Source organism: Gopherus flavomarginatus, chromosome 8, assembly GCF_025201925.1.
Source record: "Gopherus flavomarginatus isolate rGopFla2 chromosome 8, rGopFla2.mat.asm, whole genome shotgun sequence".
Classification (NCBI taxonomy): Eukaryota; Metazoa; Chordata; order Testudines; family Testudinidae; genus Gopherus; species Gopherus flavomarginatus.
The window spans coordinates 66,737,434-66,751,199 of NC_066624.1; the positions used below are offsets into that span (position 1 = coordinate 66,737,434).

General features: G+C 44.1%; 1 protein-coding gene across 5 annotated transcripts in view; it reads right to left on the reverse strand.

Annotated features, from left to right (window-relative positions):
• SAP130 (Sin3A associated protein 130) overlaps positions 1-13,766 on the reverse strand; it is a 33,513-nt gene that overhangs the window by 8,549 nt on the left and 11,198 nt on the right. For 3 of the 5 annotated variants that reach the window (XM_050966237.1, XM_050966236.1, XM_050966235.1), the window contains 9 exons: positions 13,336-13,460; positions 10,502-10,626; positions 9,529-9,679; positions 9,027-9,117; positions 8,669-8,773; positions 6,985-7,126; positions 6,589-6,710; positions 4,763-5,065; positions 3,481-3,658 (listed from right to left, as the gene is read on the reverse strand). In XM_050966237.1, coding sequence (XP_050822194.1) covers positions 3,481-3,658; positions 4,763-5,065; positions 6,589-6,710; positions 6,985-7,126; positions 8,669-8,773; positions 9,027-9,117; positions 9,529-9,679; positions 10,502-10,626; positions 13,336-13,460 — 1,342 coding nt within the window. The remainder of the gene's footprint in view (positions 1-3,480; positions 3,659-4,762; positions 5,066-6,588; positions 6,711-6,984; positions 7,127-8,668; positions 8,774-9,026; positions 9,118-9,528; positions 9,680-10,501; positions 10,627-13,335; positions 13,461-13,766) is intronic. The other 2 variants (XM_050966239.1, XM_050966238.1) reach the window with 1 other exon arrangement.

Below are 13,766 nucleotides of genomic sequence, written 5' to 3' on the forward strand. Positions count from 1 at the left end.
TAAATTTTGGAAAGAACCGCCATAATGTTTTGTTCAGTTATGAACATTTCAGAGTTACGAACAACCTCCATTCCCAAGGTGTTTGAAACTTTGAGGTTCTACTGTACTTTGTTTGTTTTAAACCTGCTGCCTATTAATTTCATTTGGTGACTCCTAGTTTTTGTGTTACGAGAAGAAGTAAATAACACTTCCTTATTTACTTTTTCCACACCAGTCATGATTTTAGAGACCTCTATCATATCCCCCCTTAGTCGTCTCTAACAGTAAACATTGTTTCGTTGTTACATTACTGATCAATTAGGGAACAAGCTCATTTAAAGTTGCACAATGCTCCCTTATAAAGTTGTTTGGCAGCCGCCTGCTTTGTCCACTGCTTGCAGAAAGAGCAGCCTGTTGGAGCTACCTGGTGGGGGCTTGGAACCGGGGTCGACTGGCAGCCCCCCCATCAGCTCCCCACTCCCCTAAGTTTCATGTGCAGCAGCCGCCCAGCAGGCTATCAATTGCCAGCAGTTCAGCTGTCCCTCCCCACACTGCCATGTGCTGCTCCTGCCCTCTGCCTTGGAGCTGCTCCCAGAAGCCTCCTGCTTGTTCTGCGTGTGGTGGTGGTGGTGGAAGGAGGGAGGGAGGGAAGGAAGGGGGGCTAATATCAGGGTGTGTTGTCCTCCCGCATCCCATCTCCACAGAGTGGGGCGAGGGGGAAGGAGGAAGGGACACAACAGGGCTCAGGATGGAGAGAGCTTGCTAGCAGCAGCTTCTGTCTCAACTTGCTGATCTACTTAAAAAGGCAATGTACTTAGAGTGGGGTCAGCGTACTTAAAGGGGCAATGTGCATCTCTCTCTCTCTCTCTCTCTCATTCTCACACAGAGGGTGTCTCTCTCTGTTTGCCATGCTGTCTCTCCTCCTTCGATTTGTGCTGCCTTGTAGAGTATGAGGCTACATTAACAATGTGTTAACCCTTGAGGGCTCAGACAAGTGCTTGTTCACCAGTTAGCAGTAAGGCATTCCCTGGGAAATATCCCACCCTCTGACTTCTCCATCTCAACCAAGCTTCACAATCATCATTGCTGTGTACAGTATTCAACTGTTTAAAACTGGTACACACAGACACAGACAGACACAGTCTTTTGTCTGGTGAAAAAAATTTCCCTGGAATTTAACCCCTCCTATTTATATTAATTACTATGGGGAAATTGGATTTGCTTAACATCGTTTCGCTTAAAGTCACATTTTTCAGGAACATAACTACAATGTTAAACAAGGAGTTACTGTGTTAATACTCTCTCCTCATATGGAAGCTGTTCCATATCCTTAATAAATTTTTTTGTCCTTTCCTGTACCTATTCCAATTCCAATACATCTTTTTTAAGATGGGGTGACTCCTCAGGCAAGGAAAAGAGGAGACTAAGGGGGGATATGATAGAGATGACTCCTCAGGCAAGGAGTTCCACAGCACACAGTCAACTTGTGGACTCAATCTGCATGCAGTATTCAAGGTGTGGGCGTACCATGGATTTAAATATAGAGATAATATGATATTTTTCTGTCTTTTTATCTATTCCTTTCCTAATAAATTCCCAACATTCTGTTAGGTTTTTTTGACTGCTGCTGCATATTGAGTGGATGTTTTCAGAGAAATATCCACAATGACTCCAAGATCTCTTTCTTGAGGGTTAACAGTTAATCTAAACCCCATCATTTTATATTTATAGTTAGGATTAAGTTTTCCAGTGTGCATTACTTTGCATTTGACCTTAAATACCAAGTGTCATAAACAGATAGTTAAGGGTTAATGTCTCTTTTACCTGTAAAGGGTTAAGAAGCTCAGTAAACCTGGCTGACACCTGACCAGAGGACCAATCGGGGGACAAGATACTTCCAAATCTTGGTGGAGGGAAGTCTTTGTTTGGTGCTGTTTGTTTTGTTCGTTGTTCGCTCTTGGGGCTAAGAGGGACCAGACGTGCACCCCAGGTTTCCCCAATCTTCCTGAAACAGTTTCTCGTGTTCAAAATAGTAAGTACTAGCTAGAAAAGGCGGATTAGTCTTATGTTTGTTTTCTTAACTTGTGAATGCGTATTTTGCTGGAAGGAGTTTTACCTCTGTTTGCTGTAACTTTTAATCTCAGGCTAAGGGGGAGGAAGTCCCTCTAGTCTATATGAGCTGAATACCCTGTAAACATTTTCCATCTTGATTTTACAGAGATAATTTTTACTTTTTCTTTCTTTAATTAAAAGCTCTCTTTTTTAAGAACCTGATGGTTTTTTTTCCCCTTGTTTAAGACCCAAGGGGATTAGGTCTGAACTCACCAGGGATAGGTGGGGGGAAAGAAGGAGGGGGGATGGTTTATTTCTTCTTGTTTTAAGACCCAAGGGGTTTGGGTCTTGGGTTCCCCAGAGAAGGTTTTGGGGGAACAGAAAGTGTGCCAAACACTATATTTTGGCTGGTGGCGGCGCTATCAGGTCTAAGCTAGGAATTAAGCTTAGAAGGGTACATGCAGGTCCCCACTTTTTGGACGCTAAAGTTCAAAGTGGGAAAAATACCTTGACACCAAGTATGTCAAGTCTAGTCTTGGAGGACTCATTGGAAGTCTCAAAAGTTGAAGGCAAACGTTTTTAGCCCTTAAATTGGCAGGAATACGTTATTGAATCTAAGAGTTCTTCCCCTATTTATTCAAGCATTTGAATTAAGCAGGAGTTTTAAACAGCCTAAGTTAAAGCTACGTTCCTCTCTTTGCTAATCAGGTTTCACTTGTCATTTCTGTGTTATCATCTTACTCCTTCTCCAGTTGTCCATAAAGTGTTCCAGGAAAAACAGGGCAGACAAAACCTGATTAATTAATTACTTAAAAAGACCATGAAGCAAAAAGGAAGTGGCTCAAATATTTTGTTTCCCCTTGCAGGTCATATTTAAGAACTGGAGTCAAATTCTCCTATACATCCCATTAGTGACAACAGGATATGACTCAATCATCTGCTCTAAAACAGGATGGACAAAAATGCAACCTGGATGAAGTGTGTCTTTCATAGAGATGGGCATCTAACTTGCACCTTGCACTGGTTTAATTTTCGACAGTCACTGAAGCACACGTTTCGTCTACTTGGACTAGATGACTGGTGCCCAACCTTATTACACAGGAGGGCGCCATCATCCTAAGCACAACGGTGTGCAGGCCAAACAGATTCTACATATTTTAATAAGATTTAAAGTCACCTGTATTGATTTATATTTTAAGTTCAGCTTGTTTCATGTGTGTTTAGATGGGTTGTTTCTATGTACAGGATTGTCTATTTACATGCTGTGTAAACTAAAATGATGTGATCCTGACGACAAAACGCTAATGAATCGGTCATTAGTATATTGCATTGAAGCAGGATGCGAGTCTTATGAAATGCTCCGGTGGGCCATGTATGGCCTGCAGGTTGGGCACCCCTGGACTAGCCTGAGCAGAAGAGCAATTAAATGCCAAGTCAAGTCCTACTCACCCATCTGTAGCTGGTTTCTTCCGGAGGATGCTTGGGCGTGGGGATGAGCCCTGGGCTGGTGCACTGGCGCTGGCACTCTGGCTGTGAGTTTGTACCACTGTGGTCGCTGCTGGAGCTGCATTGAATGTGTTGCTAATAGGATTGGCTACAATGGTGGCTCCGTCTGCCAAGACCACTGCTGAAAAGGACAAAAAGGACATTAAAGAAAAGGAGAGAGAGACAGAACAGAACAAAGAGAAGATGAGAAAAGCAGCAGTTATTAAAAGAAACACCTGATGGGAAAGTAGGTATTCGTATACTTGCTCCCCAAGCTCTCTCCTAGTTTTGAAGTGTAGTGCTGTAAAAAGCAATTTAATAACAACCTTCTCTAGGGGAGATGGAAGGCATCACCTGCCTAACAACTGTTGCTAGGTAAGACTAGCATTCCAAGAGAAATGGAAGGGGCAGAGCTTCTCAGGGAAGAATGTATCACTATATGCATAAGAATTGCATGTCTTTGGCAATGCTTATTACTTGTAAATAAGGCACCGTCTCACAGTGCTGTGTCCTAACCTTCTGCCAGGTGTGTTTGGCCATCTCAGCTCACCACTGATTCAGGACATTTAGACAGGTGAGAAGTAGATACTGGACAATATTTGCTTGCCAGCCAGCTCTGGAGGGGGCTAGAGTGGTCTCTGAGATGCTAGATGTCTTTTCCTCAGAAAGTCTTCAGGATAACTGGACTGATGTTTTTCCTCACACGAGGGATTTTTCTTCAGAGGTCCAGCTGGTGAAGGTATTTTGCAGTCACATTTCAAAGTGTGACTGTAATGGGTTTCATGTCTTGGGCAATTTATAGGTAACATATCCTACCTGTGAGAAGAGCAAGCCATTCTTGAGAAGAATCATCCACATGCAGAGAAGGTTTGTCAGGTTCTTCAGCTGCAGTGGCACTTCCAGGGCTTTAGTCATAACATTGTCAGACCAACACTAACTTAAAAAACCAAATCACTAAAATCTACTTGCAACCTGATCATGTAGCTTTGGCTCGTAAATAATGGAACAAAAACAAATCTACTGAGAGAGTGCATATTCGTGTATTCAATGTCTGCTATTGTATTACCACTATAGCTTTACAAAGGTTTGTATTATATAAATACTATTTCTCATCAGGGTGTGGCTTCCCAGAGAGTTAGACTAGCTAAATACTTCAGTTGATCAAGAAGCTGGAGGTGAATTCACGGCTACGTTGTTCCCTTGAACTGAGCCCATACATAGCATGGACCTACTTGGCTGAAGTTACCTGAAGTCTTTGTTTCTGTTTGTGGCTGCTGAGCATTGATTGGTGCAGGCTGGAGTCCCTGTGTGCCAATTGGTGCAGCTGGATGGAGTCCCTGTGTTCCAATTGGTGCTGGCTGGATCCCTTGTGCACTGATAGGCGCTGGCTGGATCCCCTGTGCACTGATAGGCGCTGGCTGGATCCCCTGGATGTGGCGGGCATGAGATGCATCTACAGTCATCAGCTGCATGGGATTGAGGTGCACAGTGGAGGCCACTCCTACACCAGTCTGAGCTGTGATGGCAGAGTTGGGGGCTTGAGCGGAAACTGAGAACAGTAACATGAACATTGATTATTTCCACCCCAATGAACTACTTAATTTTCCTTTGGTGCATAAAGAGGGGTTCGAAACACTATTTGGATTTTTATTTAAGTTGAAGCAATTTGCTTAACATTTTGCAGTCCCCTTGCTACTGCTGAAGATAACAAAATTTGAATAAGATTTTTCCCATCACAAACTAACTCTCCAGATTGCTGAGAGCCATAACAATTTCAGATGCCTTAATTTTGAATTTACGTCTGTTGCTACAAGATACTATAACTTAATTGCAAAACTAATTAGAAAGTGGGATACAACAGGAAGAAGGGAGCGAAGCCTGTGCTTTTGAAAGAATGCTGTTAAGTTGTTCTTTAACTCACAAGTTTAAAAATTAGCCATTTGAATCCTGCAACTGAAGTCTGTATACTACCCCTGAAAGTTTGGTCTCTACTTTTGCCACTGATATGTTATTAAAGAGAGTTCTTTGAGTGTCAAGATACAAAATATTTTCAGTTTTTGAAAAAACGAAAGAGCAGCACTGAAGCATTTATTTTAAAAAGACAGGCTTGTATACTGGTAATAGTTTTCAGCCTACTAATGTGATTTAAAAAAAAATATCTGTGATAGTTTACAAAAGAAAAGAGAGAAGTAGAATCCAAGTGTGGAAAGCTTTTAAAATATGGCTTAGTTTAAATTTTCTCTAATCCTAAATACTTGACACTACAACAGGGTGAACTGGTTTGTTCTGAAGCCCAACCCATTATCCAGCACCCACAATGAAGAAGAATTTAACCGTTACGTAAAATGGTGCTCCAAAATATAAACTTTCTTTTTAAAGACATATATATTTCTAGCCCTCATGATTGTGATGTTAACGATGATGACAAGAACTGACATAGTGTTGTATTTTGAGAGTCTGCAGCTGCTTGAATCAATAGTCAGAGATGTGAACTGCCCCATTTTCCTCAAAGAAATGTTAACTCTGAAGCCTAAACCTTAATTTATACAGTTAATTTTCACCACTGAACATTTCATGCTAAACACCCTAATCGTCCCCTACCTTGCTGCAAAGGCCTCCAGATTCTTCCTTGCACCTCACCTTCCATGATGCATTTATGTATTCAATACATAAATGCAACAACACATTGAAAACTGAAGTAGGGGACAGTGGACAGCAAAACGAATGTAGTATCACAACAAATAACACTGGGGCTAGTGTACTGAGTTTAGTGACATCTTAGGCCAGAACAACTCCCAGTTATGGAGACCCACAACTTCATCAGCAAATCTGTGTACGTATGTAAGGTAAACGGAGTGAGAATATTACAAAATTAAATTGGCTTATTAGAACATGGATGACGGGAGACCTATCAAGGAGGTTTGGGTCTGGATAAACACCCAAACTTGTTTAGCAGAATCTCTGTGAACCAGTGCCTTGAACTGCACTGAACACTTCTACCAGTCAGGCCTGGCATACTCTTATTGCTGCTCCAAGACTACTCTAAAAGTCACTTGCATGGCAATTCCTTACCAGGGTATTGACGGATGGTGGACACAGAGCTGGTGATGGGGGTGTAAGTGTGTGCAGCCAAAGGGTAGGCAGAAGGCGGGTACGTTGGTAAGAAGTACTGGAATTGGACTGGCACCGACTGCCTACAGATATGAAGATACAGCAAGTGTCAGACAAATCATTACAACTTGCACCCACCTCTTCAATCCCAGTGCTCAGACCCCCCTCTAATCTTTGCAACCTCCCTAAGCAAGAGTATCAACTAGCCCTGACTAGCTAGCTGAAAGGGATCTCCAGAATAAATTCAGAAACCTCAGACCCCCTTAAGTGGTAGCTATCATGTCGATTCATGCATATGATAAGCCTTTCACAGAGAAGCAGCCAGGCGCTCTACTTAAAGAATTGTTTCCCATCTACCTGTTGTCACTTCTTGTTTCCATGGCAACTGGGTTTGGCGATGCTCGGTGTCCAGATATGGGAATGAGATTACTCCTCTCTCCTGTATAATCAGACTGGATCCGAGGAGAAGTGTGTGTGATTTGCTGAGGAACCACCTTAGCTGCATAATGAAAAACAAGTAGCCAATTAACAGCCAAAACAAAGAAGAGAGCAGATGCAGAAAAGGAAAGTTTGAAATCCAGATGATTAAACTTTCTTCTCCTCAGTGAAAATGAACAAGTCTTTTTATGTCATTAACAGGGCAGAATCAGAGAAGGAATGGAAACTCTAATTCATTTGTAATGTGTGACCCTTGGGCTCTAAGTGCACATATAAAATACATAATATCAAATTAAGTGACCTCAATCCCTGAATAATCTTAATTCTCCATGATCAGCCCTTTTTTCCCTTGCCAATCGCTTGAGTGGACAGATCTTCAGGGACCAATCCATATGGTGGAAAAGGAGAGAAGAACAGAAGTTTTAATGAGAGCAAGCAAAACCCAGGAGGACCATGGAACTCTCCAGTTGCAACTGGTGAATGGAGACCATGCTTCCCTCCCAGGCCTCACAGGAAGATTTTAAAGAAAACTACAACCGCCTCCACAGATAAGTGGCTGAAGACAGACACAGCCTGCTGGAATACATTCAAAGGCAAATTCAATGTGGCAAAAGTTTAGACCTTTATTGTTTGGGATGCAGGGTGTGGAACAGGCAGGTGAAGATGCAGAAAGTTTGGTACTTGGCCTTTGCTGATAATATTTGTGCTAATCACTGGCTTTGTTTACAGGTTCTGGAGTTTAGGCTTTGGTAAGGTACACTGACCACAAAGGCAAACAAAACATTTTACACTTGATATTGGAGCTTTTGCTAGTCAGAAGTTGAGTTTATCTCCAGCCATGATAGAGGTTCCCTAGAGACAGAGCATAGCTCATTTACCATTCTCCATCTCTGCACAGAAATACAAGAGGTTGTATTTCAGCTGGGATTTCATGAAAGACCTGGCTAACAGAAATAAAGCCACAGACCTGCCAGTGCTCTAGTTTTACAACAGTTCCTCTATGAAACAAAACACCTAACTCAAGAGTTTTCTAACCTGAAAGTTAGCAACAGTACCTTTAGTCAGCAGCAACAATTTTAAGAGCTTCTGAGTAACACTGTTGGAAACAGATGTCTCAGCCATATTTCACATCTAGGTGCTAAGACAGTGAGTGAGGAGATAAACTAGACTAAGTGTCCTACTCTCAAAACACAGTCAGATGCAACTAGGCTCCAGCTAAAACTTCTAGCAACATTGAAGGAGAACTTACTCCTTCACTAAGGGAGACACATTTATATCCCTTAGTAGACATATCCTCAATACATCATACTACATGGTATGAAGTTCCAGGAGGCTCAAGTTTGTTTGGAATAAAGATGCACGTTAGGAGGCCAATAGTTAATTAGACTAACCAAGTGCTTCCAGAACTCTCCCTGCACCATTAAAAAATATATTAGGGCTTATCAAATCTACTTGTTTCTCTCTCCCATTTGGATTGATTTTTTTGTTATTTCTCTTGTTTAATGTGCTAGTAATACATAGATGCCCCAGACCATCCTGGATGTAGGTGTAAAGAGATGTCAACTGAATTACACCCATTCCATCCGAAGCTGAAATCACTCACCAACTGGGATGTTTGAGGTGGTCACAGCAGTGGCATGGGAAGAGTGGGAGGGCATTGTCATGGTGACAATTGTACTTGTAGGAGCTTGGGTATGAGACACAGAACCTGAAAGACAGAGAGTGACACTATAGATTTCTATACAGCTACATCACCCTAATATCCATATCCTAAACACACAGAGAGAACTAGAGAACAAGCACCAGGAATTTTCTATCCACGCATTCCCTGCCCCCTATACCCCCCCCCCCCAACAAAAACAATTCACAACCTAACTAAGGACAGGATCTCTGATGATTGTTTGCAGAACGAAGACATTCTGGAGACATGATGGTCCCACTACTGAGCTGTGAATACTCACCGGCCGTGGTTGCTGAAGCAATAGTATTGGTTGCCAAAATGGGTGCCACTGTTGCAGCTGCCACCGGAGTACCGGTACTAAAAATGGTTTTCTAGAGAAAAGGAAGTTTCATATCAAGATAAATTTAGATACATTTTACATTTTATTTGCTTTACAATCATATTGCAGCTATTCCTAAGAGAACAGGACACCAGGTTTCAGGCCTAACTTTGAACCCTGTTCATCACTTACTCTGGGTCATCAAGATGTTGTGGTTCAAAGTAAGAAAAAAATATGGGATAAGACTATAAAAAACAATTGTGGGCCATGATTTTCTCCCAACACACACCCTTTCCCCCCACAGCTGACCACCCACACAAACACCTGCCCCTTGCCCATACACCACTTGCACTGACCACACCAAAACACAACTGTGTCCATAACTTTTGACCCAAAAAATCCCAACTTTCTCACAGCCTGAACTGTGGAAGAAACTACACTGATCTCATCTCATGGGATTTACCTGAGCCATGGTGTGGAGCTGCTGTTTTGGTGTTCCTATGGCTGGGTGAGATGGCAGCGTGATCCGAGTTGCCGTGTCCCGCGGCTGCGCAGGGCGCTGAATACTAATAGCTGCAGAAGGTGGGTGTTGCTGGATAGACAGAGTGGGCCGACTGGGAAAAGAGAAAGGACGTTCAGGGAAGTAATCTTTATTTAGTATCCAGACAGCTAAACAAGGATTACTGGCTCTCCCAATACTGGCAAGCAGGGACATCAGACTCCACTTGTCTTCTCTTTGAGGGCTACACTACTATCAAATCCATGTTAACACAGTGACAGAATATGCAGAAGTGCCTGCTGTATAATTCTTATTCTGTGTCTTCCACAGGTGGGAACACACAGATTCTTCAGTATCTAGATACCAACATGAGTAAAACAAGCTAATTTCAATTCCTACTCCTCCCCACACCCTGAGATATTTTGAATATTCCAACACTCATATGCCATTTTCTACATCAACTTCTGCTAGAAGAGGATGGGACTGAATTAGCCAGATGCTGCCATGGCAGACCAGTAAACCCAATTCCTTGGGAAACAAATTGGTCAAGTTTCTGTTAAGTTCCTGAGTTCCTGTTTAGCTGTTTTTCTCTCTGGGAACAGAAAACAATATTTAGCAGTTACAGTGTTTTTCCTTCACAGAGCTGCAAGCATTTCACACAATGGGTAAGCATTACTTTCCCTTGTCTTACAGATGAACTCACTCAGACAAAGCTTAAGTGATGTGCCTAAAGTCACACAACAAGTCATTGTCAGAGCAAAGAACCCATGTCTCCTGACACACTCGTGCTGTATCAACTGGACCTCAGCAGAGAAATCTTCAACTCCTATATAGTATTTCTGACATTCACGGGGTATCAGCCTTCTCTATTCCCTTTCATGCTATGTGAACGTCAGGAATCTTGGGGCTCCTCAAGACACTTTCCTTATGTGTTTACCTCAGGGTTGATTCTGTAGCATGTGCTGCTGTTGTAGTAATAACTGGAGACTGAGCTCTTGTGGCAGAGACTGTTGCTATTACAGCAGGAGGGATAGTGCTTGATGTCGTCACAGGAGGACGAGACTGTAAAGATAACAGAATAATAAAAGTAAGTCACAATGATGCAATTGAGAAAGTAGCTGGGAAATACTTTGATAAAGCCAAATTTCCTAGATCTCAGTATAAAATACTGGCAAGTAGAGATGTTCCCAGCAGGGCCGGCTTTAGGAAGTGCAGGGCCCAATTCGAACGTTTTCAGCGGGGTCCCAGCAAGGATGACTTTAAAAAAAAAAAATGTAAAAAAAATGTAAAAAAAATGCCTTTCATAAGTTAGCAACCGGTTCCCTATAAAAAGTTCTGATTTCAGGGATGTACCCAGTATGTATTTTTTGTACCAACAGGGTTACCATACGTCCATATTTTCCTCCCGGGTGGCCATTTAAGAACCAAAAAGCCTGACATGTTCGGGAAAATACAGATGTATGTTAACCTTACCTAAAGTTCTTTTCCAAAAAGATGGGCCTGAACTAGAAATGAGCTCTGTTTCACTTGTGTGGGTCCCCGCCATTCCCTGGGCATGTGCTAGGGTGACCAGATGTCCTGATTTTATAGGGACAGTCTCGATTTTTGGGTCTTTTTCTTATATAGGATCCTATTATCCCCCATCCCTTCCTGCTTTTTCACACCTGCTGTCTGGTCACCCTAGGGTGTGCACATGTGTGGGTCCCAGCTGCTCCCTGCCCCCCTCACTGAAGCAGGTGTGCAGGGTTACTGCCCTGGGAACTGCAGGGCACCAGTGGACATGGGGCTGGCTGGAGGCAGGGCAGGGGCTGACTGGAGGTAGGGTATGGCTCCAGGCAGGACAAGGAGTGGGGCTTGTCCTGCCTGCACAGGCTGGCTGGAGACAGGGGTGTGGGGGCTGGGCTGGCTGGTTTCAGGCAGGGCCACAGGGGGGTGCGGCATGGGTTGGCAGGGCTGGAGACAGAGGAGTGCGGGACTGGCTGGCTTCAGGTGTGGCAAGGGGTTGGCTGGAGACAGGGCAGGGAGTGCAGGGCTGGTGCAAGCAGAACAAGGGGTGCAGGGCTGGTGCGGGCAGGGCAGAGGGTGCGGCAGGGGCTGGCTGGAGATGGGCTGGATGCAGGCAGGGGGTGCGGGGCTGGCTGGAGATGGGCTAGCTGTGGGCAGGGCAGGGGGTGCGGGGCTGGCTGCAGGCAGGGGCTGTTGTGGGCAGGGGGTGTGGGGCTGGCTGCAGACAGGAGCTTGCGCAGGCAGGGCAGGGGGTGCAGCAGGAGCTGGCTGCCGGCAGGGCAGGGGGTGCAGCAGGGGCTGGCTGCCGGCAGGGCAGGGGGTGCAGGTACGGGGGTACAACCCACCCTGTACGGTGAGTGCCCCCTCCTCCTTCCTCCCCCACCAGGGTCCCTGGGGCTCAGGGACTATTTAAAGGGCCCAGGGCTCCCCTGCTTCTACTGCCCCGGCCCATTAAATAGCCGAGGGAGTCCTCGGGAAGCGGTGGGGCTCCAGGGCGGTAGAAGCAACGAGACCCCGGACTTTTTAAATAGCCCACAGAGCCCCACAGCCCTACCCCAGGGCTCCAGCAGTGGGGCTCTGGTGGCAATTTAAAGGGCCTGGGGTTCCAACCCCTGCTGGTAGTCCCAGGCCCTTTAAATTGCCCCCTGGGGAAGCCGGGCCACAGCAGTGTGGCGCACTGGCTCTTGCTGGTATGCCGGACCAGGGTTTGGGCACGGGGCCCTATTAGGGGTGGGGCCTGATTCAAGGGAATTGGTTGAATTGGCCTAAAGCCAGCCTTGGTACCCAGTCTATAAAACTCTTTTGTGAGCTCCTAAGAAGCGCTGGCCTGGTTTTCAGAGCAGAAGCATCAGAGGTATTTGATGATCAAAAGCAGTTAAAAGATCAGATATGTACGGAAACTGTTCCAATGATTCAGAGCTTCCATATGCTATTAGAAAATATGTTTTTTATTTTGTTTTGTTTTTTATTTTATTTTGATGCATTCCATTCATGACTGAGGGAGGGAGGGATAGCTCAGTGGTTTGAGCATTGGCCTGCTAAACCCAGGGTTGTGAGTTCAATCCTTGAGGGGGCCACTTAGGGATCTGGGGCAAAAATCAGTACTTGGTCCTACTAGTGAAGGCAGGGGGCTGGACTCTATGACCTTTCAAGGTCCATTCCAGTTCTAGGAGATAGGATATTTCCATTATTAAAAAAAAATGGAAAAACTACCAAACATAATCTATACTATAGACAGTTATGCAAATGTGGTTACATTTGGACAGAACTATAAAAATATGCACAACATTATGTGGAATCAGACATACACATGAGCACGCACCATCTCATTTTAAATATATATATTTCCTGATCCAGTATTAGATTTATATCATCCCCATCAAACTGATTTAAAGTTTGAGTATAAAGTAACAGCACAAACTCAAGCCAGGTCTTTTTGGACTTAAATAAAGTTTTCAAGCATATTCAGAATGAAGACTTCTCCAGAGTTTACAGACCTTTAAACTGTCTACAAACTGATTAATCTCCAGCTCATAGTTAGCCTACAAAAAAGCCTGTAAAGCTTTCTGCATAGTGCTGCCAATACCAGCTTCATAAGGCTGGGGTGTCTAAGTAATAAAAACAGAAGCGATGGTTGCCAATGCCAACAGTCCAGTAAATAAAGGATGCTAATGTTATGTTCTGGGTGGATTCCTCCTAAAAGCCAGGACGATCTCTGAATGAACAGTAATAGAATGTCTGCAATACAGCATGATTGCCGCTTGCCTGGATTGGTTGATGAATGATGTGCTGAACAGCTGGCTGAGCTGTAGCTGCATTTGGCAACTGTGACGCTGGCCTCAGAACTGTGGTTACTTTAGAGCTGGACATCACAGCAGCCGCTGCTGCACCTGAAGAACAAATCACATGTGTTATTGCAAAACGTATCAAAATGACTGACTTACCAATACACAGAGAGGCGTGTAAAATTAAGAAGGTTGTAGAGGAGTTTTTAAACTAAGGGCTGGGAGAAAGACGACAGGGTGGAGGAGCACATGGTTCAAACAGAGACATCCCTAGTGGGTTTATTAAAGGGGAGTGTCTATATCCTAGTAAAGAAGAGAGGGCAGAAGTTGATAAACTATAAACAGGAACTGAAGAGAAACAGTCAAATGAAAAAAAGTCTCATTCATTTACATCACCTGAAGGCAGACAAC